At 46.1% G+C, this 27,684-nt stretch overlaps 1 protein-coding gene across 1 annotated transcript; it reads right to left on the minus strand.

The window, feature by feature from the left end:
• Positions 1-59: 59 nt before the first annotated feature.
• On the minus strand, positions 60-26,991 carry LOC146181600 (actin-binding protein IPP-like). The gene is given in 10 exon segments (XM_084576610.1): positions 60-455; positions 8,660-8,880; positions 13,036-13,194; positions 13,390-13,546; positions 13,548-13,724; positions 14,376-14,597; positions 17,803-17,978; positions 19,851-19,979; positions 25,719-26,101; positions 26,179-26,991. Coding segments are annotated over 9 exon segments (1,824 nt in total). The 5' UTR covers positions 26,077-26,101; positions 26,179-26,991; the 3' UTR covers positions 60-230.
• Positions 26,992-27,684: the final 693 nt, after the last annotated feature.

Here is a 27,684-nt window from a genome sequence, read left to right on the forward strand (position 1 = left end):
GGGCAGGTGAATACTGTACCAAGTACTACCCACTCCTGTTAACAGCAGCAGTAATTAGTTGTCCCCTCAACAACGGCCAAGTGCAACAAAAGTACCAACTAAACGAAGGGATGAAAAGGTGAAAAAAAAAAAGAAAAACGGATGCAACTGAGATGGAAGAGGTGGGGAAGTGAGGCAGTCCACCGTTTCTCTTGACATTGACGACAACTCCCCGTCCCTTTGCACATCCCTTAGACGACGACGATGGCAGCGTGGCAGCGGCTAAGAGGCATGGGGGTCGCCTTGGACCACATGCTGACCTCGGGGTCGTAGGCTTCGGCCGAGTCCAGCGTTAGGGGTGGCCCTCCGTTCACAAAGGGTCGCCGGCCGCCCATGACAAACAGCCGGCCATTGACTCCAACCACCGACGGACCCACACGAGGCACGCTCATTGGAGGTAACTCCGTCCAGCGGTTCTGCACAACCATAATCACAGTCACCATTAGCCATGCTAAGCATTTTAGCGTCAAATGCAAATTTGCAAGAAATACATGGGTGAAGCTGTATTTTGCAGTTACTGTTGCTGCTGATGCGTCGTTGCCTGTGTTGTGTTGGTGCCTGTGTTTTGTTCTTTGTGGGCACTATTGCCAGCAGTCCAGCCGCTTGATTTAAATTAAAAAATAATTAAAGCCCAGTGGAAGATGCACAAGCATCTCCCAATTTCTCCAACAAGGCCCCCGCGAAATGTGAGCCACAGGCACATTATTCGTAATCTCGACTTGCAAATCAGACCTGCATTAGCACGAGCCTTTACGCAGCTAGGCTTACATGAACTACGTAAATATTGAATCGGGTCCCGTCTTAGAGGGGAAAGCATGAAGACTTTGGTGAAGAGAGTAGATGACTAGTCAAGCATTTCCTTCTCAGAACTCACCTGTTCTCTCAAATAATCAACCCAAACGGCATTCAGTCAAGTTCATGTACCCAAGGCTCATGAAAGCACTGATAGTCCACTCATGGAGGAATGCAGAACTTGAGAAAAACATTTATAAAAGACGCAAATAAACAAGACAGCATCATACTGCAGAGAGAGCCTACCATAATCACAGCAACTTGAGCTACATAGAAATAAATATGAATGACTTCCCCGGTTGATTTTGCAATCTCGACTCTTTGCAGGCCCCGGCTGTTCCCACCCTTTCGAGTACACTCTGTGGCTGCGAAATTTTGTACAAGCCATCACTATACTGAGGACGTACTCGGTAGTGGCGTGTGCATCTCGTTATAAGAGACACTGTTACAAGAGACACACGGTTATAAGAGACATTTAAAAATGTTTGGTTGGTTTTCCTATGTCTGCCATGTTAACAACATTGCATACAAGAGACATGGTTACAAGAGACACTCGGTTACTAAGGACAACCTTTTCAGGTTCCTGGAGTAAAATCTTCACTATTTAGAAGAGACACAACCCAGGTGTGCTCATGCAATGCAGCTGAAGCATACCAACTCGTACATGATACACTTCAGATTCCCTCAGCTAAATTCTGTTCCATATCAGCATCCTTTTTGTTGCTATATGTCAGGCACTGAGAAGGAGTGCTTCCCCATCATTGGAAGATCAAGACGAACCCAATGTTTCAGCCACTGCCATCACATTACCGTCACCTACGAAAATAATCAAAATGCATGAATGACATCCAGCATTTTTAACTCCTCGCTGTTAAAATTTGATCACAAAATAAAAGCTCATAACCATGATGTTTCTTTGTGGACAATGCTTCTTGCAGCACTAAAGTTCTTGTGCTCAAAGCCACCAAAGTTATTTTTTCCCTCGAAACTCCACACCCAAACTTCAACCAATAGACAAAGACATTGTGCACTCTGTCAAGTTGTACAAAACAAGGTTGGCAGAGTGCCTGTTCCTTGACAGGCAGCAAGACTGTACAACAGTAATTGATGCGAAGTTTGCTGTTCAGGTGATTTCAGATCTCTGGAATGGCCTGAGAAGCGAAGCTGTGAAACATTTTTAGACAAGCAGGCTTTAAATGTGGTGACATGATGTAAGAGGGCCCATATATAGATACTGTAGAAAGCTTCCTTGAAGACGAAGCATGGGCAAGCATCCAAAAGGCTGCTGAGGTACCATAATGTTTTGAGGAATTCGTATCTGCAGACGTGGATCTTGTGTACTCCCGAAGAACTTCCAGACTGTGCGATTCTCGCGCAAGTAAATGGCACAGTGCCATAGAGGGTGACTACGAGGACATTTCAGAGGAAAAGTGTCAGCATCTGAGGGTGACGAGCATGTAAGAGTGATTCAAAGGTATTAGAGCAACAGGAAGGCTTGCAAAGTGATGTCTTTGCCTCCAGAATTTAGGAAGGAATACACTCTGCACTCACAAAAATATATACTACTAGTATGAATAACTTCTTCAAGCTTTCCTGAACAATTTCCTGTTAATGCGTGTGAATGCATTTATATGCTGATATTCAGTAAACTGATCAACACAGTGCTTTTATAATTTTTGGTTATAAGACACTTTGCTTACAAGAGACATCATTTTGGGGTCCCTTGAGTGTCTCTTGTGATGAGGTCTTACTGTATCAGAACTTCGTGGCATTTTCGGAATAAAATATGTTATTCAATTCACACTGCTCTCTGATTAGTCGAGCTGTTTGAACCTTCCTACATGTCTGGAAATTGCAAATGTTTAGTTCATCTAAGGTGGCGGACAGGTTAACAATTTTTTTTATAGTCAACCATTAGCCCGCGGCAGTAGCCCACACATGGTATTGCGATAAAGACCATCGAGAGCAACCACTGCGCAGTTGCTGCATGCTTGTGGGTCAGAGAACTATGCACAGCACATCAGTGTGTCTAGCCACAATGCAGTTAACAACTGCCTGTGAGTCTGGCTATCATTTCAGATCATCCTACATGCCAGAACCAACCCGGTTTGTTGAAGATAGCATATGGGACAAAATTGCAGTCCTCGTGAGAGCTGTTACATTGTTGTGGCTGTTTTACGAGCATTGCACTGATCATTCTCAATTTTTCTCAGTTACAACTTAGAAGCTATGCGCCTTGGGCCACAGTGGCCAGGAAGAAATGACGGCCAATTTAGTGGGTTAATCACACCAAATCGGCTGTCATTTTACAATTCCAGGTGCACTATCACACGCTATCCCAGGGCTTAGAGTCTGGCAAAACCAAAATGCAAGCATTAAGTGGGCTACATGCTATTATGGTGTTCACACAGGATTCCACACTTCAGGCGTTGTGAGGGAGCATGTAAGAGACTCCAGATTCATTACATAGCACAATTTAAGAGAGGAATGAATACGAACAGAATAAAAGGACACAAAACTTCCTCCTTATTGCCAGTCCTTTGTCCTTTCTGTCTATTGTGTTAAAACTTAGGAGAAACCATACCAGCTAGCCTGCCTTCAAGTTCTTTTCAAACATGTAAGGCTTGGTCCTGCTTGCCTTGCTGCTCAGGCTGCTGCTCCTTTATCCATTTTGTGAGCAGTCTTGTGTTTTGTCACTGCCTTGCCTTGCCAATAATTGTCTGCCGAAGTCACCCCTCCAGTGGAGAGGTATCCACCTTAAAACGCACTGCTATAGTGGCTCAGGGCTTAGGTAGCTTGACTGCTGAAAAAAAAATTACGGCCGATTTGCATAGTTAATCAAATGCGAAGTAGGTGCATAGCACTGCTTGGGCGCGGAGGTAAGCACAAGCTGCTCACGACGCGGCGAGTGGCTCGGAGGCGAGGTCCAGGGAGCACTGCGCGTGCACGTATGCTGTCCTTGAAGGCTGAGGAGTGACTGATGCAAGGGGAGAGATGCCGAAGTTGAGGATGCGCGAACGACACACGACTGCTCACTTCACAGTAACACACGCTTTTACAACATTGCCCGGTAGAGGCAGCAACGTCCACAACTGTGACACGCCCCACTCTCTCACTGGTTGGATCTGTGCGGCCGCTCCGCCCCCTCAGTGTTAAGTCGCGTGATGCGGGCGTCACTACTTCCCCTTCCTCCTCCCAAGTTCAAGCAGAGACGGAATGGACAGAGCGAGAGAGCAGCTTGTGCTGCAGCTGTGCGGCCGCTCCGCCTCCTCAGTGCTGAGTCGCGCGACGTGCGCGTCGCCACCTTTTCTTTCTCCACTTCAAGTTCACAAAGAGAGAGCAGCTTCGGACTGACATCAGCGAAACCCGTAATTGCGGCTAGCAATACTACGCACTAAAAAAGGATGTGGATCAAATCCCATTCGTGGCAGCTGCTTTTCGATGAAGGCGATAACCAAAGAGTCCACATACTTCGCGTCAGCACATGTTAAAAGACCTCAGGTGGCCAAAAATTTACGGAGCCTTCCACTAAAACACCCCTCAGAGCCACAGTCGCTTTGGGATGTTAAACCCCATCAACTAAACCAAACCTTATACCCCTGTTACATGGGCAGGGTTAACCGCGGTTATGCAAAAGCATGGTTAGCCCATGTTACACAGCGGACAAAACCGTGGTTACACTACTAACCACGGTTATCGCAAAACCGAGCTTGGCGACCTCGGTTTGCATCGTTAACCGAGGTTATGGATGCATCTGTTGACAGGAGGCTGCTTGTCGCCGCCTGATTGCGCGAAGCTTAATGTGCTCATTTGCCCATTATATCACGTTTAAAGACCGACGTATGGAATAGCCACTGCCTACTGTGCCAGCCGACGTCTTCGGTTACAGCCAACAGCGCAACAACTGCCTTCTGAAGCTCCGTCCTGTCTTTGCAGAATCGTTTGCGGGGCTTGTCGCTGAGCGGAACATAAAAAAAAAAAATATGCGCGGCCTTAGCTGTATCCTGTAAGTACACAAATTCGCAACGCTTGCAGCACTGGATGCTGCGAGCAGCCCGAGCTTCATATTGCCGCGGCAGTGAAGCACGCTAGCGTGCCGAACGACAGCGCCGTGCGTAACCCCCTAGTCGTCGCTAGGCCTAAAATGTTTCGCTTCCAAGCCGTGGCGATCGGTGCTTTGGAACTGAACGACATTTTCGTAATTGGTCTACTCATGAAACTACCTTTGTGAATCCTAATCTGCCATAGTAAAAGAATGATATGGTTAACATTGGCGAAGAGTTTATCGCAGAGCTAGTACAGGCAGGGTGGTTGAGCCCAATTTGCACCGGCGGCAGCTGGCTTGGCTTGAGCAGAAACTTGCTTGTGTCGCGGTTATCACTCTTACCAGCAATTTGCCATTGGTCAGCGATTTTCAAGAGTGATTTATTTTTGATCATCTGCTCAGTATTCCAGACTTCAACAAATTTTGCTTGCTTTATTTCTGACATTGGCGCTATCGATACGCCGTGTTGTTTTCAAACAGTTTGCGGGAGGAGGGGCCACCGTGACGAAGTTTACGCCGTTCGAGGAGGTGCTGCCATCATGCGGTGCTTGGCCGCGCTGTTGACGCCTCGTCCGACGACACTTCGGGAACCATTTATAAATGAGATAATTGTAAATGCAGCTTCGTTCCGCCGATCACTGTGTCGCTTCGGCCGTTGTACTTCATGGGCAATGGCCACCGTGACCGAGAATGGCGGTGAGCTGTGTAACAGCAGCGAACCGCGATTGGCGGTTAACCATGGTTAAGTTCAGTAACCTCGGTTAAACATAACCATGGTTAAGCCGGCCGTGTAACTAGGGTATTACAGTGACGTGAGCATTAAGTTAAGATATAAGAGTTTCGTTGACTGCGACCATCATCAAATAACTGTTAAACAAGATATCAGCCTTCAAAGATAGTTTATCGCTATCACTACTACATGGTTTCTGCTCCCTTATTTAATGCCTGGTAGGCGTCATAGGTGTAAGAAGCTTTGCTGATCATGGGAAAAAAATCAATTTTCCCAGCATTTTCATTTTTTTACCGCTGTTGTCAGTGGCAGGATGTTCCTCTTTATTTTCCACGATCGGAAATAATTTTCATTATTACTGGATAATTTTTTACAGTGAAAGCTCATTGACTGAAACCTCAATATATCGAATTTTCAGATAATTTGAACTGCACTGCTTTGTAGAAGTCCATGTCTAAAAAAGGCCATTAATCCGAATGTCGGTTGCACCGCAGATAATTCAAGTGCCGTTCAGTGTGTCGTGCGGTAGAGGTCCTTTCCATTTTCAAGCAGTTCTCCTTTCACACTCCCGAGAGAGTGCACGCAATAAAGCATTGATGGGAATGTGAAAAATAGCCATTGCCACACTGTCCTCGTCCAGAAAGCAGGCAACCGTTAACCATTTCTTTCCCCAAACAAATTTACCATAAGACAAGCGGTTCTTGTCAGTTTCTGGTCCTGTGCAGTTCGAATTAAGGAGATTTTACTGCATTCTATTTGCAATCAATTTTTTTAATTTGTATTCATTGTGCAACAAAGAATTGAATACTCAACTAGAATGCCGGTGCAAGTATAGAAGCCCTCGATGCCAATCACAATATCACCAAGATACAGACTCGAAAGACTAACCTACCACCCGCTTTACAAAGACCTCACTAAGGGGAGAAAAAGAGAGAGGTACCGTAAAAACCCGTGTATAGTAAGAACCCGCGTATAGTACGAGGTGCAATATGAGGTAGCGAAAATGGAAAAAAAAAGTTTTCACCCGCAAATAATACGAGGGAAGAAGGCCTTTATTTTCACAGCATCTCGTTTTCACTCGTCGTCCGTTTCAGTGTCAGAAGACAGTGAAACGTCTGATAGTTTGTCGGACAGCTCTTCCCACAAGAACTCGTCCTCTGTGCCGTCCAGTGCATTGGAAATTGCACACTTCTTAAACGCCCGAACGATGAGCTCCTCAGGGATGGTAGCCCATGCGTCCGCGATCCACTTGCAGAGGACTGCTGGAGAAGCCCTCTTCAGTCGCCCCGATGAAGTCACTTCGGGGTCTCCCGACCTCATCCACTCAGCGTAACAGCGTTTCACGGCGTCTTTAAAAGGCTTGTTTATGCATACGTCGAGCGGTTGCAATTGCGATGTCATCCCTCCTGGGATGACGACGAGCTCGGTGCGACATTCGCGTAGCAGTCTCTTGACAGAGTCTGCTAGGTGGCAGCAGAAGGCGTCCAACACAAGGATTGACGGTAAACCGAGCAGTGCTCCAGGCTGCCTTCACCACGGACTTTATCCAATCCAGGACTAAAGTCTCGTCCATCCAACCTTTGTCCTGGCATCGGAAGACAACATTCTTGGGAATCTGCTCACCTTTTGGCAAAGTTTTCCGCTTGAACACTATGTAGGGTGGTAGCTTGCGGCCATCCGCAGTGCACGCCAACATTACTGTCACCCGTGTTTTTTCATTTCCGCTCGTACGCACACAAACTTGCCTGCTGCCTTTTTCATGCACTGTGAGTGCAGAGGGCATGTCTAGGTACACCGGAGTCTGATCGGCATTGCCGATCTGGCCCAGCGGAAAGTTCACATTTTTTCACAGCAATATAACGTACCGCTGAAACGCCACAAGTTGCTCCTCATAGCTTGCGGGTAGCTTCTGGGATATTGACGTCCTTCGACGCAATGAAAACCCAGCGCGGTGCATATACCGAGACACCCAGTGCCTACTGGCTTGGAAATCGCTCCATGGGATGTTTTTTTTCCGCTGCGATCTCTCTTGCCTTTGCTTGGAGCAACTCGATGTTCACAGGCAGATGTCGTCCACGCTGTTCCTGTACGAAGGAGGTCAGGCCTTGCTCAATCTCCGGATATGCTCCGTTTTTTGGCCCCCGGAAACTTCGTCTTAGGTCAGAGCACGCAAAGAGGGCTTCTTTCTGTTTTCTCCATCCACGAATGCTGCCCTCGGTGATGCCGAACTGTCGCCCTGCTGCAGAATTTCCAATGGTCTCAGCTGCTACTATTACTTTTCTTTTGAAAGCAGCTGAATATTGCTTCCGTGGACCCGACATTGTCACTGACATGTGCGCTTCGCCTAGTAGCCTAGTCGATGTCCAAAATGGCGACAATGGCGACGCATCAACAGAGTACACTGTAAACAGAGAAAGAAAGGTAGCTGACGCCACCACTAGACGGCGCATCCTTCGTTGCGAACCTTGATGATGATATTTCCGGGCTGTAATGAAACAAGAACTACGAACTTTGGGCTGAAAATTTTGGGACCCGAATATAGTACGAGGCGGAAATTTTACATCCTAAAATTTTGAAAAAAACCTCGTACTATATGCGGGTTTTTACGGTAGTATGGAGACAGCTCCAAACTAAAACCCACCCCAACACAGTGATACTTAGCTCTGTAAATCTTGACAGCCCCTAACAAGCAAGGCTTACAATCCCACCATACAGTAAGCACCGATAATAAGGTTTTTCCGATACAATCCAATTCATGCGCCTCTAATAAAGCACTTTTTTCAGGCCGTGCTTCAAAGAAGACTTCATCTGTAATTTAACTTGGTAGTATTTGAAGTATTCATTCACGCTATGTTTCTAACATTCAAAATCGCTTTGCATCCAACATTTTTACGTTCTTACAGCTCTAGTACTTAGCATTTCAAAGTTTCTGTAAAATACATGGATCTCAAAAACCAACAAGTATTTTCTAAATGTTTCTGCGACGTAATTGTCTCCGGCAAATGAACAACATTTTTAACAATCTGCCCCGAGGTGCGTGCTAAACGACCAACCTCTTCGATGGAGTAGCGCTCCACCGAGTTGAGACCAGAGGAGGTGTCGCAACTACCGCCGACCGCATAGATGTGGTCGTGCAGGACTGCAACACCCACGTAGGCCCGGCGCCTCCGCAGCGGAGCCAGTGTTTGCCACTCCTTGGTGACCGGGTTGAACGACTCGACCAGTGCCAGCTCACTGTTGAGCTCGTTGTAGCCGCCAATGACATAGATGAGCCCTGTGGGGGACAAGTTGAGCCTTTGTCACTTGGGCGGACTCCCTCTTCAATGTGCAGTAAAACAGGCCAGAATTACCACACACTGTACAACGTAAGACCCGACTGCGTGCAGAAGTGACCTTGAAGTGACCTTGACTGTGACATGGTCTCGTTGCATTTACTACTGTATAGGTGCTGTCAAAGGTAAAGGTCTGAAGCACAACAATAAAAAAATTCATTCCTGCCCTCTGTAATTCGTAAAATAGCAATATGCTGCATGCATCGATTCAAAGGTGCATGAGATGAGGGCGATGAAATTGAAAATTTTTTTTTGTCGTCGGGTTATGTGTGATTATGAGACAACACGACATGGCCAAGTTGGCAGGTGCCAACAGGAGCCATCAACATTGCCACGTCACACCCTACACATAGAACTTAAGTGTCCCCTAAATTTTGTACAGCGATAAGTACAGTTGAATCCCGCCACAACGAATACCGCCACAACGAAATTTCCGCGACAACGAATAATTTTTTATTCCCCGCGAGTATCCTATAAGAATTAATGGCCTAAATTTCTCTGCACAACGAACCATTTTTGCAGAGCGTTTCCGCTTCAACGAAATTTTCGCGTTCAAAATCGAAACCGAAACTAGTTTTATTGGCGAGAAGTCCAAGTCAAATCCAAAGCCACATTAAGCATGAAATCACGTGATTGCAGTTCCGCCATTTTGGCTTTGTGTCGTGGTCGCGTTGTTCACTCGCTGCCTTTCTCTTCGACAACGACGAGTTTTCATCCGCAGGACACGATGGCAACGCAAGTGAAAAAACGCAAAACTCTTTCCCTTGAGCAAAACGCTCAAATAATCGCCCAAGCAGAAAGCGGAAGGAAGAAAGCGGCAATTGCTGAAGACTTCGGAATTCCTGCAAGTTCGCTGTCAACGATTCTAGGCAATAAGGACAGCGTGAGAATGGCACTTGCTTCAGGAACATCCTCGAAGCACAAAAAGGTGACGCGGCCCCTCCATGAAGAGTTGGACAAAGCAGTGCATGCGTGGTTTGTGGAAGCACGAGCCAGCAACGTCCCCCTGTCCGGAAGCATCGTCCAGCAGAAAGCCTTGAACTATGCATGCCTACTTGGCATTGATGATTTTAAAGCCAGCATTGGCTGGCTAAACCGTTTCAAGGCCCGCCATAACATCGTTGGAAAAGTGTTGTGCGGCGAGTCAATGTCAGCAGACGTGGACGGAGCAGCTGCTTGGAAGGCGAGTAACATGGCCGGAATTTTAAGCAACTTCGCGCCTGCAGACATTTACAACGCCGACGAGACCGGGCTATTCTACGAGATGTTGCCGGCTAGGACGCTCGACTTCAAGAGGCAGCGCTGTCACGGCGGCAAACACAGCAAAAAACGCATCACAGTGCTGCTTTGCACAAACATGGATGGCTCGGACAAACGTCCGCCGTTAGTCATAGGCAAAAGTGTCAAGCCACGCTGTTTTAAGGGAACTCGTAGCCTACCTGTGCAGTACAAGGCGAACAACAAGTCATGGATGACCCGCGCTATTTTCACCGAGTGGATGATGGCATTCGACCGCGACATGAAGCGGCAGGGCCGTAAAGTTTGCTTGCTTTTGGACAATTGTTCAGCGCATCACTCCGACGAAGTCAAGCTCACTAACACGGAGCTGAGGTTTTTCCCTCCCAATTGCACGTCTGTCTTACAGCCTCTCGATCAGGGCGTGATTCTTAGCCTGAAGCGCGCTTACCGCGGGAGGTTAATTCAGCGGCTGCTTTTTAACACTGAAACCGGCCGAGACACGAAGGTGGACTTGTACGTGGCACTGCAGATTATGTCTGCTGCCTGGAGCACACTGGGGCGCTCAGTAATTGTGAACTGTTTCAGGCACGCCGGATTTGCCGAAGGTCGACCCGTACACTCTGCTGGCCTAACACCAGGCGTTACAGACGACGACGAAGAGGCGTCACCGGCTCCGGGGATCGCGGCCGCCTGGAAAACGCTGGGAGAAATAGGAACCGTGCCGCCTAATCTCGAGCTCGACGAATACATCGGCGCTGACGCTTGTGTTGTTGTTCACGAAGATGTGAGTGATGAGCAGATCATAAAAGCTGCCCGGAATGATAAGGACTCTTCCGATGAAGAAGACGACGACGTACAGGAAGCGCCGGCTGCGGCAACCGCCGTACAGGTGATGGACGCTTTTGATGTCATCAGGAATTTCGTTGCTGTCCGAGACAACGATGTTGCAATGGGTTTGCTGACCGAGTGCGAAAATCGCGTGACGGCGTTGCTCGCCGTGAAGCGTAAGCAAACCAAGCTTACAGATTTTTGGCATTAAACGCCTTTGCTGCTGCTTGGGCAATTCTTTCTGCGTTTCACGTCAAATTTTTGCGATAACGAAGTTCCGCGAGAACGAATTTTTTTTCGTGCACCGTGAATTTCGTTATAGCGGGATTCAACTGTATTTATGCTGTCTTTTGCTTCTGCATCCTTCATTACGTTATTCAATGAAATCATGTCACTAACTCCTTCAATGCAATGCATTTTACATCCACTCAATGTAATTCACATTCTTCAAACGCGAGCACTAAAATGCACAAAGGGGAATTGCGCACAAGAAAATGACAGGCACTGGTCAGGAGCAGGCAGCCATTTCTTCCAAAGCCAAGCCAAAAATAACCTAACCAAAAGCAATGCTTTGAATAGACAACAGAGTGCTCACTATTCTGAAACCATTTTCAGTTTCCACAGGCACACTCTGAAAGGAGAAGAAATTAAATGAGCCCCACGTGAAAACTGTATGCAGTGTTCCATTCCAGCCTTGGCTCTCAGTGCACTCCCAGTGTCACACTGTTCTGTTTTGTGTGATACCATGGGTGCGGAGGCAGTGCGGCACAGAGCTATACTCACTAAGCACTTTTCTTGGCATGGTCCACATCATTGTTGGGGCAGCTAGTGCCATCCCTGGAAGCTTCTTGCAACTTTACGTGTCTGGCAAACTTGTTCTAATCAAGGAAGCTCATTTTTCCTCTAATCTAAATGTTGAAAGTTGTCAGTTGACAACATACTATCTTTAAAGAGAAAGCTAAAATTAAAGAGCACTGCAGAATCTGCATTGGAGTAACGCGAAAGCATGGATGCTGCTGTTGGTTGCTTCTAGTTGTTTAATTCGCTTAATGTTTACCCATTTTAGTCTTTGGTACTTTAAAATTGCGCACCAATCCCTTCCGATGTCCTTTTTTCGGCTCTACTTCTGGTTGCATGACGGACCCGTGACATCATATTCACTACCGCTCCCCTTTCTCTCTTTCCGCTTTCACTCCCACCTTCCTCCATTCCCTTAGGCACGGTTCAGGTGCCCACAGAGCAAGTGTGGCAGGTTCTGTGCCTCTCCTTTCCTGTGAACCAGTTATTCTAATTATTTATCTAATCGACATTTTGACTTAATTATTTTTTCCGCAACATTACGTCACCCTCTATCCATTGACACCACTCATTAACCTCTACCACTTCTCAATTACTCGCAACTGCTGTGAACACGGTCTGCGGACAGCAGCAGTTGACAGATGGTCTGTGTCCGCAGATTGTGTCTGACCTTGTCTGTCTGTCCGCGGACAGACAGGGTCTGCAGACAGGGATAAACGGTGGCACATGCATATGGATGGCAAGTGAAGGCAGCATTTATTCAGGTCTTACTATTTTACTGACTGTTCCTAAAGAAGGCCGAGAAGCTTTGTGTCAAAATTTTTTCTCATGCTTTTTATTCTGGACAGCTGAATGGAAGAGGGTGCCATAAGAGACATATGAAGCATGTGAACGCCTCTCCCCTGATCAAGCCAAGCTGGTTTGGCAGCCCCGGACCAAAAAATGAGAAGCAGCATCAGATTTCGGGCAGTTGGGATACTGGTCAATAATAAGGTGTGTGAAGTTGTGAAATGATCGATTTCAGCCTAACTCACAGTCTCCAGGGAATGAGCCCTCATAGATGCAAGACCAAAGAACTAAGTTTGCCAACATTTCTCCCCTACAGGCTCAAGAAAAAAACAGTGCGAGATGAGTCTGCACTCAATTTTCAGCAACACGTTCGTGCAAACAGCATGTTTTCAAGCTAGGCCAACTTTCTGACAAACATGTGCGACAGCCACTGTGAAAATTACCTTCATGAGCAAGCACCCCAACGGCGTAGCGGCCAGCCGTCATACGGCTGATGATCTGCCACGTGTCTGCTTCGGGGTCATACTTCTCGACTGTGTCGCCCAGCTCTGCGCCTACCCAGCCGCCCACCGCATACAGGCAGCCGTCCAGGGCACACATGCCTGCATATGCAACAACAGTAGGAAGAAAAAAAATATAAAGCGTCAAGCACATATACAAAGACTGCTCTCTACTGTGTCCGCACGACCTGCACCAGTTGCTGTGATTGCACCTGAGAAGACACTGCCAGCACTACACCGTTCTATAGTTTGTTCCCCTTAAGCCAACTATTATTACAAGTGGACTCAAATGCTCACCCATCATGCACCGGGGTTGCACCATGGGCGCAATGGCATCCCACCGGTTGGCCACGGGGTCGAACACCTCGGCACAATCGAGGATTAGGCAGTCACTCTCGCCACCCGCCACATAGACAAGCTGGTTGAGGGTGGCCGCACCGAGCCCTGACCGGGGGGTGCGACATAGGAGCTAGCGCGGTCCACTGCGACCGGGCTGGGTCGAAGCAGTCCACGCTGGCTAGGCTGTAGCCCTCGCCAAAGCGCATGCCGGGGTGCCGGTGGGAGCCGCCCAACAGGTAGACGCTCTTGCGCGCGCACATGCGTGGCTGCTGCTGGACGTCCACCACCTGGACCTGTACGTGGAACAGCCACGACAATAAATTATAATGGCGCAAGGCCAGCATTGGCAATGGAGCATCAGGATGCAAAGGTTAGGCTACTCAATACGAGGCCACAAAGCTCATTTCCAGGGGGATAGCTGTGAATAGGCAATAATGGGGATAGCTGCAAACTAAAGGGATGATAGGGATGGGAACTACGGGGAAGATATGGGTGGACCATAGAATGACTGGAATGGGACGAATCCTGGGCTAAACATGGGTGTGATGGGGACCAACTATAAGAATGATGTGAATGGGAATGAGTGGCAAGAACAATGCGGATTAGGTGAAATATGTGAAAGATAATGGTAGGAACGAATCAGTCAAGGCAACATAGCGATAGAGGTGAACATTGCAATAACGGGAATAAACCATGGGGTTTGGTCTGATTTATAGGCTTTAGCGTTCAAAAGCAATGCAGACCATGAGGGATGCCACAGTCGAGGGGTCCGGATAATTTAGGATGAGCTAGTGCATGTGAACCATGCAAACAACGGGGATGAACCACTGGAACAAAAATGAACTGTAAGAATGATCACGGTTAAACAAGTAAACAAGTAGAGTGAAAGGTGGGAATGAAAACTAATAGATGGATTACCGGGCTCGCAACTAGGCGCCACCTACCTGGCTGCTCTTGCCGTCGATACACAGTCGCCGGTCCGGTTTGAGGTCTTGCATGAGCTTGAGAAGGGCCTCACGCAGTTCCGCATCGGGACAGGCATCGGCGTACTGCTCCAACTGTTTTCGTGAGATCACTGGGAACCGAATGGCCTCCAGCACGTCAAAGAAGAGCGGCCGCCGCTGCTCCACGTTGTGCAGGATCCACTTCATGGTGGCATCAAACACCTGCACAAAAGGGCTTCCTTAATTTCCCAAAATCGAACGAATCAAAGTGATAAAAGAATATGCCAACAGCAACATTTCTCAGCAAAATTAACAGACAGCATGGCTGAGGAGCGAGATATTGCAAATCGACAGATGTGGAATACTGCAGCTGGCCACCGATCACGGGCACAATACACAAAGGTGGAGCTGTCTGAAATAGGCTCTTGTAAATGTCCCTCACAGAGTGTCAACTGTTCAATATGAGCAGCAACGCACTTGAACTTGGTTGTCCCACCCCTCTCTGCCTCTCGGCTCCATCTCCACTTTTCTGCTCAGCCTTTCTGAGGCTTCTATGCTAGTCACCACTGAATCAATAAAATGGGTTACAGAGTGGCCAATCAGTTAAAGCAGCAATCAAGTTTATGTAGTTGACACAGCCGAGCCGCTTTCTTTTCGCAGTGTAAACCATTTGTTTTCAGCACTTCTTGTGTTCAAAAGACTTGGCACCAGAAAGCATCGAAGAGCATGGAAAGAAATGACACCAATCTTCTTCTGGTCCCTGCCACTCGATGAAGCCAACTGTTGTGAGCCACTGCACATTTGTGCTGGCTCGGGGCAAGACGGCACTTGTTTATTTTCAAAACTATCATCAATGAGGATCGTATTTACTCAATGAACTCGTTCCTTTCAAAACAGAGTTAAGATCAGTTTGCAGAGAGGGTTCAATATGTGGGAAAAAAGCGTCTAGAGATTTTGCAAGCAAAAAACAAATATGTCATATGCCTGTCTGCCCATTCATCCATCACTAACAAAAGCACACAGCAAGTCGCAATCATGTCACTTCTTTTAGCTCAGAATGTGTCTCATCACGGCATGATTCAACAATTTTGTGGTAGCCAATTTTCCTAATTGAGTCACTGCCCGCAAGAGCTGTTCTCAAAAGATAAACATGTCATGATATTAACAAGATAAAGCATCTTGGTGCGCTCTGCCAATGTCTATGCTGTACACTTTGACAACGATGGCACAAAACTGAAGCATGTGCTAAGAAAGGCCAATGAATTTTATGTAGCGAAAGCTACATTAGCCAGTCTTGCTATTTTGCCGTGCCTGTCCGAGAGAGACAAGAAAAAGAAGAAAAGGAAAAAGAAGAAGACAAAGAAGAAAAGAAAGAGAAGAAGCAAAAGAAGAAGAAGACAGATAACTTGGTAGTTGGTACAGGCGAACGACAAGAGCGAGTGCTAGGACAGAAGGTTCGGTCGAACGTTGCGACGGTGGTGTGCCCCGGAGTTCGACATAGAAACAATGTCATACCACTAGAAGTCATATACACCCAAACAACGAGAGGCAAGGGGTGCTCATATGTGATGTGATTCCCCTATGGCATAAATAAAGCTCAAACCATAAAGCAATCTACTATGTGCAAAAGCCATGTCTTTACTTTCAAGCCAAACCTAAGCGTAGCCATGCAGCATTGCTCTCGTGTTACTCCAGGTTTAACCAGAAACTAAGCCATCAGCTAATTCTTTTTTTTTTTTTAATTCTGAACAAGGGGAGATGGTTTATTGTCGGAGCGGGTTCATTAAGCAAGTAAATATGGCAAAAAACCGTGTTGTGCACTAGACTGGTCAGTGAAAGCTGGTCACAGTACTTTCTGTCGCAGTTCCGCATGGTCACCTCATAGGTGCATCAAAATGATTGTTTATACAAACAGGTCTCTGCGTTTTTTTCTGAGCCATGCTAACTTCATTACCCTCAGCAACAGGCCAGCACAGGCAACTTGAGCCATTGCAGACTGACAGCCTTATATTTCCAACGATCAAACGACACACAGCCACACGTCCCATGGCTGCTTTTTTACTTTTCCCCTGTACTACAGTGAACTAGAATAGACAGTTTAGAGCACAGGGATCTCCAAGTGTACCCCAAAAATGTCACCTGTTTTGGCCCACTTTCATGAGAATGCATTGCAGTGGCAACAGATACCAGAGGTTTATTTTGGCATCTGAGAGGTTGTATTTTTTGCCAAAAACACTATGCTAAGCAACCAAAGAGAAAAGTTCTGTTCTAACCACCAGGCACACTGCGCAACACAGATCGTAAGCTCTGTTGGCAGAAAAACCCAGCAAAAGCACAGCAAAGTTATAAAGCGCAGGTGAGACCAACGCTGCCTCTTCCTTTTCTGTTTGCAGGGATAAGTTCCGCATAGGAAGTCTAACCTGTTTGCTACATCGTCCCTTACAGTTCACTGCACTCTTACCCTACAGCTCTACTTTCCTCCTCCTCCTTGGCTAACCAATGGAGGCTGTCACTTGAATGGAGTTAACAGATGCATCTTAAAAAGTTGAACTGAAACCTTTAACACAAGCTGCTTTATGTGCCGTATAAACCGGAATATAGGTCGAGATTTTTTCTCAAAAACAGCAGGCTAAAGTCCCCCCTCGTCTTATATAGCGGCCTTTAGCATAATTTGAGGCACAATCTGGGAACAACTGGTGTGCCTGCTCGTGGGCGGACAGCCAAAATCGTATCGGCATCCTGCAGTTGCTGGCATTGTTTTTCCGTCCCAAAAGCATTTATCGTCGTGTGCGTTCTTTTGTTTGACCTATGAGAGTATAAAATGCCTCTTTAGCAATGAATAACTGCATGTGGGGGCAGTCTACAGTGGCTTTCCAGAAAAGATGATGTTCGCCCAAGCGAACGGCAGCATGGCTGCTCTCTCAGCAACAGTGCGGCGGTTCAACGTGCGGTGCTGCGGACAAGATCAGCTGTTCACATGCAGCCGTTAAGAAATGCTGCATGAGCAACATGCTTGATGAAACTAGATGACGCACTCTGGGAGGTGGCAAGCAGCAAAGACTCGTCTTCCGGCGACACTGCTGAGATCGTTGGAAGTTTGGAGTGAGATCGTAGCTCCGGTGATGCAGCGACACAGCCAATGTAAATATATGTGCTTCTCCATTTTTTTTATTTTATTTTTTTATTTTTTTTCACTTCAAGGTAAGGGAGTCGACCTATATTCCCACTCGACCTATAATACGCCTTATACGGTATGTCATTAACGAACGAAACAAAATTAGTCATATTTGGCATTGTATGGCACTTGCAGATGTTTTTACGCAAGAAAGTTCTGAAGCAAAAACTGGAGGAGTGTCGGTGCTGCTAGCCTGTTTCTGGTCGTCTTGCCAAGTAACGTGCACTCCACCATTGCGAGTGTCGTGCACACCTGGAACTCGCTGTCAATGCTGAGGCCCTCGCTCTTGAGGAAGTGGCGCAGCGTCTCGGTGGGCAGCTCGTAGAACTCCTCCTCGTTGATTACTTCAGTGAAGCGACGCTCGATGAAACGCTTCGCCTCCAGCTTCAGATTGGTGCACGCGTGCATCTCAGCAAAGCGGAAGATGCCTGCAAGAGCATGGAGGCGTTCTTCAACTCTGCCATGGCGTGACACTAACGACATAAAATGAAAAAGAGCAAAATAGGATGAGATGCATGAGGCTTCATGTCAAAACCTTATGCAAAGGATATGTTCACAGTGTGCTCTGCCTAATCATGCTTGCCTGCTGTCACGAACAATGGAAGACATTTAGAGGCTAAAGGTGGAAACAGCTGCATCACGTTACCATCTAAATGCACTGGCTGTAAATGAAATGTTCATAAAAAGTGCCATCATTCTGCTGCCATGAACTCAGCATCACTTTGGTAACTATAAGGCAGCTAATTTGAATCTAGCGTCTTCCATGGTATTTTTGTACTCAATGGATGAACTGGGCTATCTTAATGCACTTGCCGGCATTTGGGTTAACATCGAATTCCCCAACCATTGAAGCTCGAGCTGCAGGAATGCAGCACATGTGAGCACATATGCATGTACAAGCTCAAGCGGCTTGCATCTGACTAGTCACTTGCTCCACGAAGCATTTCATTCAAATCTTTTTTGCATTTCACCATGATGCCAAAGCGAAACATTATGTTTAGTGAGCTTGGGCTCTGGCCCCTCAGAACGGGAACACCAGAGAAGTGTGATAGCTTGAGCAACTTCAAGATTATAGGCAAGGTCTTTGCAGGTTGGAACAACACATTTCTCTCTAGCATGTACACAGAGATACTCTTCGGCATTGCTACCCTTATGTTCACAAGAAAATATAAATATTAAAAAAATGTTGAGAACTTCAAACACAACTGCAGGTTAAATTACATAGATGCGTAATGCAACAAACTGCAGATGAAGCCAGCCCCACCTGCTCACCCTCGCTCATTGCAGACTCGTGATATGCTAATAAAATATGTATAAAAAATAATGTTATAGTAGTATGTACCTCTGTGATTCTTCACTTACTTTCCAGTTGCCAGTGACAACTGAAATTAATTAAATTTCAGACGAAGTAATCAAAATTATAATCAGTTAGCAGTTTTTTGTTATGTGTACAGATGTTATAACTGTATTAGAACTAAATAACGCTGCAACAAAAAGCTCCAGGTAAAGGAAGCCAGAATAACAGTGCAGTCAATTTTTGAAGTTAATGAAGATTCCTTAAGTAGAACACTAACATAAGCATTCCTTTGAGGGCATGCGTTGTTGCAACCAAGCAGAAATGGAATCCAAGCTAATCACCTAATGCAAAGAACTACATAGTAATCCTAATCCAAAATTAAAATAAATGTGCAATCCTCAACCCCGTATAGTCAGAAAGCCTGCAAATGAAAGCAAATCACCCGACAAAGAAATCTGTAAATCTAGTAAGCTTGCCAGCTTATCGCATTATTCAGGGAAAGCTTATCTGCACTAGGGGCTGGGAGGTGTGAAGAAACAGTCCGGTTTGGCATTTAACAGGGGACTTCTCGTTGGTGCATCTCACAGGCCCATCTTAACCTCTCTACGCTTGCATACACGCTCAGCTTTTGTTTGCAGTCACTGGTTTCCTCATGTATGCATTATAACATCGTAGGAATACCAGCTACTGTTCCTGAGCACATTCTCCATCGGTATTGCCAAGTGAAGGCCAAGGTAAAGTTTTTTGAGTGTGTGCATTCTAGCAGGCTTCCACTTATCCCTTTTCATGCATAAATCACATCTTTTCCACTTCCCAGAAACTGAGTACTCCTTATGTTTAAAAGCACTGCATATAATGTGTGAAACTAAGCATGGTATAAGTGTGTACATAACACTATTTTTGACTCGAGTCACAGTATCGCAAAGCAGTCACAATGGCAAAATATACAGTCGATTTTATGCACGATCACAACTGCACTGTCACACACACACAGGTCACTCACCGACGCAGTTGCTGGGGTGTAGCTCCCTATGAAGGAAGTCGCAGCAGGCCTGCACCACATCGACCAGCCTGAACATGTTGGAGGCCGCCAGCAGGTCCTGGCAATTCTCACGAGTTATCAAGATCTCCCCTGTGGTAAAGCATAGAGAGATGCAGAACGTTGCAACTCACCATCCATTCGAAAACCAAAGAGTGACATGCATGAGTGCCTACTGCCTTTTGGAACTACAATGGAACCCCAGTTATGCGTCCCCTGTTTGTGCAACAACCCACACCTCACGACAGCTAGGTGCTGACCGGGCAAATAACCCGCAGAGATAACACATCGAAGACCTCAATAATACAATGAAAAAGTATGCACGCCCCACTTCGTACAACGGCTGGCAGGCGCCTGGAAAGGGAAATGATGGTGGAGCAGTTTCTGGCAGATCCAAGGTGTTCCAAATTGTAATCAAGATGGATACAAGCGCGTGAGAGAGCGCACCCCAGTGTATGGCAGCCTGCAGTGCAAGTTCTACCAACCGCTCTAGACGATGTGTGTGCGACTTGAGGTCATAGGAGATGGCGGCCCTGTCCCTTCGCCAACTTTCTGTGCGGTTTGCTGACAAAGGCATTACAGAAACCAATTTTTTGTGTTTACAACAGTGCCGACAGTGGAAAGATTACAAGCTTTTATGATCAGCGGGGGCTAGTTCAAAAGTGCTTTCTGCTGTGGCTTCAGTGGGGAGGCATGTTAGGCCTAGCGACACCGGGCAAGTGGCACGGTCACCAGGCAGGCCGCACATCGCTGCACGAAGCGCACCACGGGTGTGGGTGCCCTCCAAGTCCATTCAAGCCACAGATATTCGTGCAACTTTTTTCTTCAACTGTGCGGTGTAAACGTAGAATACAGGAACTGCCGCCAGTTGCCATGGAGTGATAGAGTGATAGCAGTTCTAAATGGAGTCTCAGCAGAAAGACATGTCGCTGGCACGGTCATACCGCTTGCCCTAAGATGTATTCGAAATGTCAAAACAGGCATACTTCTGATCCATTGTACAGATCATTTTCAAGGCACACATAACATCTACTTAATGCGCAGTGATACAAGCGCTTGCGGGGGCCCGTCAAAATCTTGTTCTTCGAGCTGCCTCTTCATCGGCGATAACTTTTTTTGGCCACAGAGATATGAGTTCAGAAATCGATGTATATGTGGCTTTGTAAGGTATATATATTGTGTGTTTTGACATTTGTAGAACTTTTAGGACATATTCCCAAAACCGTGTAATTTGCACACTCTCATTTTGAACCCTTAATTTGAAGAACAAGTGCACAGTGACTAAATGCACTAACACTTACAGAATGAAAACAGGAACAATTTCGCAATGCGCAAGGAAAAGAATTTAATTTGGCGGCCATAGCAGCAGGTGTGTTCATAATGCTAATGCATCAGTTTTTATAGATTTCTGCTCATTTGATGCTCAGATTATACGTTGGTTTCGTTTGGCCCTCTGAAAGTCACGTAATCGTAGCTCTACTGTTCAAGTGCTCAGTGTGCTGCGCAGTACATAAATTCTTGTAAAATGCAGTATGGTCAGTACCCCTTAAAGGGACAGAACACTGGCCAGAATATGTCTTGAGGCTATGAAGCAAATGAAAAAATGTTGCCTTATATGGTACATATTGAGTGCTGTAGTATTGTTATGGACAAGAAAGAAGTGGGCAGTGGCGCGGGATGCAGCGCTCACGCTAGGCCCACTGGGATTCCTTAAAACTCATCTCATGGCCATCGAACGTCATCTCTCTGTTCTTTGTGTTCATCGGCTTGCCCCAGTAACATTTTGGTCGGAGGCACTAGGTACGTCATCATCCGCCGTCATGTTGGCATGGAGCTTCGGTGCCCTGTGTCTGCTTGCGCCGTCGGCAGCGGGTTCCATGGAGTGCATCGCCTGGTTGTTCCCCAGCCTGGCGGACCCGACGTGACCTTGCCATTCCTCTGCCCCGTCCCCTCGCCCCGACCACAAGACAAGACAAAGGAGAGACTGACTCAAGACGCCACCCACATGACCACAAGACATAGCAAGAGAGCCGATGACCACATGACCCCACTGGCCCAATTTGCCGACGAAAAACCCCAATGGCCCAAGACACCGGAACACATGAACTCATGACCCCTGCCCATGCCATACGGTGCGTGCCTTGGCCTCGGCCATTGGATCTTGGCGACCAGTGACCCGAAGGCGTCCCGGGTGAGGCTTTATCCAATAATCATCATGGCGGCAAGCTGTTGTCTTCTTACTTCTTCCTCTTCTTCTTCAGCCATCCAGTCAAAACCATCGTCATGCCACGGATCTCCTCAATCAACAAACTTCTTTGTCCACGATTGAGACGAGCGCTCGGTGGCCCCGGTAAATGTTATGAACGAGGAAGGAGGCAGTGGTGCTAGATGGAGCGCTCGTGCTATGCCCACTGGGATTCATTAAAAATCATCTCACGGTCATCGAACATCATCTCTCTGTTCTTTGTGTTCATCGGCTTGCCGCCCCGTAACAATATGAAAGAAAAGAGCCTTTACAATTATAATTTGCCATCGAAAATCGCATAAAAACAACTGAGGCACCATCTGACGGAGAAACCCTATTACTATCACTGTAGTAAAACACGTGACTACATGTCTGCAAAATATCAATGATTTTCTTAAGTACACACTGTGTTTCTTTTCTTAGGCTAAGAGCGCTTGACATATTTTATCTTATTACGTGCTCTCTACACTGCGTCCTTAAATAAAAACCACCCTTCCTTTCATATCGCAAGTGGCATGCTTTCAGCTTTTGTCACTATATGATGCCATAGTGTTTTGAATTCCGTGGATGAAGTGGTGACAGCGCCCACTAAAGCTTTCATTGATGAGGTGTGCCATAACAGCCTTGAGTGTGGAAACTGAATAAGATGCTACGATGCTACTCTACGCTAAAAATGCCTAATTACTGTCTGCAGAGTGAAATTTAGATTTCTTTTCGGTACGTCATTTTTCTCTACCACCAGTCGTTATCACGGTCGCTGCTCATAGTTTCCAGCATTGGGGTTACATGAAAATGGGCGCATGATGATGATGATTCAGGTGACCTCTGAGCGCCATCTGTCGACCAACGAAATCACATTAAATATAAAGACAGTTCAACTGAACCGCGGCAATACGAAATAGTGAAATTACCGAGCAAACGCTGCCAAACAAAAATATGCGCACAATAAAAAGGCAACAAAGAAAGAACACTGTACAAGGGGCAAAACGAGCAAAGCCAAGCACGTGTATGTTGACGCTGCAGCTGGAAACATTGTCTTCTCTCAACACTCCAGATTTTTAAAGTCTATTGTAATGCAAAATTAACCTCTAGATATTATTAATCAGGCTTAAATATAATATTCAATATTATATTTGACGCAATGTTTTTACTTTTTGAACCTGGTCGCTGGCACTAATGTTTGGGCTGTTTCTTTATGCAGCTTGAAGGCAGCTGACGACCGCCTTTCCCGCTAGGGGTCTTTTTCGCAAAAGTATTGAGGCTTTGCCATGCAGCTGTGCATGAACAGCCTTTGGAGCAAAGAACCTTGATTCTGAAGGCCTTAAAAGTGACCGTCTGACAGGCGTATAAGATACCGTAAGTATCACGCCTATTCTACAATCAAAGCATATGAACGTTGCAAGCTCTTTCTGCGCTATAAATATCTGCTACAAATAACACTGCCAATAACGATTATTGATAAGAAAATGCAGAAAGCAGTACTGCCACGTAGAAGTGATGGCAGCCCAGAAGTCACGAAGACAAAGAGGCTTCCTAATGAAACATGTCATTGGCCTGACTTGCACCCACAAAGAAAGGCAACATTCAGTAACAGCGATATCAACAAATGTACTCTGAAGTTATCAATGAATTGAATGCCTGCAATGCTCGCTGGCTGTGCTCAATTTAAAGGTAATCAAGAACTTTTGAGATAAGGAGCGGTAATCATCTATAACAATTCGAACAATGCAGAAACAATTACATGCAGCTACAAACATAGCAGATAAATCTTTTATCACCTTTAGTTGGAAACAAAGGGATAAAGCCACAGGAATGCATCCTCAACACAAATAAACATTACAAAGCTCTGCAGCAGTAGGATTAAAATTTAGTAAAGCAGTTCACAGAATTGCCATTGCACCTGAGTGTCAGCATAAGACTTAGCTGCGTTTGAAAATCTGGTAGTCCCTGAACAGCTTGCTAAAGTTCACCAAATGAATGACAGAAGGTGACACTAGCAGTTAAGTCGGGCACTGGAAACAAACATGCATCAGATCTCACTGTCGTCACCAATGGCTATACAAAAATTATACCACATGAGCAACAAAACCACTATGCCACATAGCAGAAAGTTTGCATGCAACTTAATTTGGTGCATCCTTTGCAGTGGCTCGGTGGATGTGACACCTGGCTATTGATCCTAAAGTCACGAGACCTCATCTGCATTTAGACAAAGGCAAAATACAAAACTGCCTGCGTGGTATGTGACACTAGCTCATGTTAAAGAACTTCACATGGTCTAAACTAGCCCAGAGCCCTCCTTGACTAAGGTGTCTCTCGGTAACTTGTATGTCACATTGAAGCGTTAAGTACAACAATTTATAATTCTTTAGAAATATGACACATCAGGAACTCAATAAATAAAACAGCCATGTGAAGTGATTTGATATAGAATTAAATGAAGCAAAACAGACATATCCAAACGTTAGTTGTTTTGTTTTTTTATTACTACATCGTGTTGCCGAAGTATATCTGTAGTGATTTACCACACAGGAACTGACTATCTTCTTTCTAACTGTCGTTCTTGTGCACACATCACCATTTCAGCAACAGTGTTTTCCTTTTATTATGTACTCACTCCCCCACTGCAATGCTGTGACTAGCACTGTGGCTATCACAATAAATAAATCAGGCTTCCAGAAATGACATGGCTTCCTTCTTTTTGGTGCTGCTATGACCATGGAGACTCACAAGTAGAAGACATCTGCAGACCAGACTTCATCAAAAGCTGCCAAGTGAGCCCTGAAAAGTTTTACCGAGGCAGTGGTACGCTTTGGCTCTATATAGTAAAGCCACATGAAGCAATGCAAAAGGAAAGTGATCATACTAACTGCAAGACAGCCTAGCATCGTCAAATGAGTTTCAGAAGCAGCTCTAGTGCAGAGCTCAAGAAACTGCAGCTTAAGTTGTGATTGAATGACTACATAAGTTTAATTTTTGTTGTGCTTTCTTAGTAACAATGCTAATTTAAACATTAGTAAGCATAAAGCATGGTCCACTCCATGGTTTCCATCTACAACTGCTAAATAATTTATAATTGAATTTTTTCTTGACTCTGTTTTGGCTTCATCAGCCAACAATTCCTGTGACATTTAACTGATTCTTAAGCATATGAGGCAATAAAAAAATTGTAACATAACCAGTAATAGTACACTGCTTGTTGTCAGCTGGCTTAAGTGTTGTAGTGAATTAAAACTATGTATCAGCAATTATATTACATTTTTTTCTGTGCCTTGTACGACCTTAACCACTACATGCAAGAGCCAACGTTCTGTTGATGAAACAAGCCAAAAGAGCATCGAGGAAGAAATTCAATTATAAAGAGTTTAGCGATTGCAGGCAAACGCCCAACAGTGATCCACATATTATAATGCATCATTTGAAAGAAGTAAACATGCAAATAAATTAGGTGGTCTGCAAGGTTTAGAACCAAGTTTCAAAAGGCACGCAAACACAAGCACTTTGATGGAAAGTCCAGACGGGAGGTACCAGTAACAAAAGCATCAGAACCACTCCCTACTTGGAAGTTAACTCCAGTGGCAACTTACCCGTGTAGATGAACCCAAGCAGTTGGTCAACAGTAGCCGCTGATGCACCCTGAATCTCTATCCTGTCCCGGTCAGCCTCCGAGAGTCCCGAGTGGAACATGGCCGCAAAGTATGGGCAGCTGGCCGCCAACACCACACGATGCAGTGCAAACTCTCGTCCACTCACACTCAGGGTCACGTCACAAAGCATGCCACTCTCACGGAGCTCACTCAGGCTTCCCAGCACTCGTGAGCCATACTCCCGGCTGCGGAAGAGCTTCTGCTGACCATTGCCACCTCCACTGTGCCTGCCACTGCCGCCACTGCCACCGCTGTCGCGATGGTGCCGGCGGCCCTTAGGCCGCCACATGGGATTCATGGGTCGTAGTGATGAAGTTGACTATCTGGGAAGATGACAGGTCACAAACAAAGTTGCGGCCCCTTCAATACACCATGCTTGGTCAGAATATATGGCACATACCCTCAATAAGAAACTGTCAAAGAGGAACATCAGAGCAAAATGAAGGTGCCTGTTTTTCTAGCATGATCTCTCAAAGGTCTTCCATGCATGTTACCATGAATAACATGCTCTTGCCCTGACCATGAGTGATATGTGAACCACTTTTGTTCTGCATAGTATTTCTTTGCAGGAATATTAGCCATTAGAAATTTTTACCATCAGTGCAGAAGTGCAGAACGGTTATAGAAGCTTTTCTTCTGTTCCTGCATAAATGACATCAATGACAAAGCAAATTTGAAAGACCACTCATTAAAGTGCTTTTCAGTCATTTCTTCACACAGGAAAAACAGGATGCCTTCTTTACGAAGTTTAAAAATGCCCAAAAATACAGCAATGTGTATGACGATGACGGGTGGAAAGCATACTGAACGGGTCATCACTGCCAGTTTATTTTAACGCGAATACAGGGACGCAAGCCAACACAGCGATTTCGGATGTGCCAGAGATTTCCCGCTAGCAAACAGGACCACTTCATTTCAGGCTCTGCGTTACTCGACACAGGCAGCGCCTAGTAACAAACGCGCGCGGTCACTCGGGAGCTCGAGCAACCACAAAGAGGCCGTTAAGATCAACCAATAACCTCGCCCACGCCAGCTGAGCTCTGTTTACAAAAGCAATGAAAAAGGGCAAGGCAGTAATGCCTGTTTCGCAACGACTCCTGGCTAAAGATGTTGACGCGTGCTTTGTTTAACCGTTCCTTTTGAGTCGTCATCTATTCCTGCGTTCAGCTGCAACTTTAAAAACTGCGCTTTGCTGTTGCCAAGGGCGGTGAGACAGTCACAACTGTTACGAATGAAATTCATCGAACGCTCAAAAAAAAAAAAAAAAAAAAAAGAAAAAAAAAAAAAAAAAGAACGCAAATGCCGAGAAGATGATGCATTTCAATCGTATACTAACGAGGAAAATAAGCGAGGAAAAGTGAATCCGTGCTTGTGCACCTAAACAAAACGAGCAGTGCTGATCAGCGGTGTAGTATACATACACACTGAGCACCCACAACAGGAAACGAAAGCAGGTCAAAGTTCCCCAACAAATTTGGGCGAAAGCGCTCCGCCTGGGTATTCATACTGACTCATTTCGAAACTTGCCGATGTTAAGCAGCAGGGTCGCTGCGGGCTGACAACCGCTAAACAGTGCCAGCGGCCGCTTGCAGTTAACACAGCTGACCGCTTGATAAACAATGCAATCACAGGAGCGCGACACGAACGTAAACAGACTTCTGCGCTCGCTCACGACGGAGCGAATCTTGAAAATAAACGCTGGTTAACTCTACCGGAAGGAAGCTTGGTACCTTCACGTCGTTGAAAACTTGTTTTTGCAGTCGCCGCACTCATGCGACGGGACAATTTGTGTCACGAAAGCACACACAATACACTCTTTTACGCTCACTCACTGCACAGCGGACGCTATGGCTACTATGGCGGCCTTCAGGTATGCCGGCTGCGTTGATTGGCCGGCAGACTACTA

Source organism: Amblyomma maculatum, chromosome 8 (assembly GCF_055883805.1).
Source record: "Amblyomma maculatum isolate TAMU_Amacu chromosome 8, ASM5588380v1, whole genome shotgun sequence".
Taxonomy (NCBI): Eukaryota; Metazoa; Arthropoda; class Arachnida; order Ixodida; family Ixodidae; genus Amblyomma; species Amblyomma maculatum.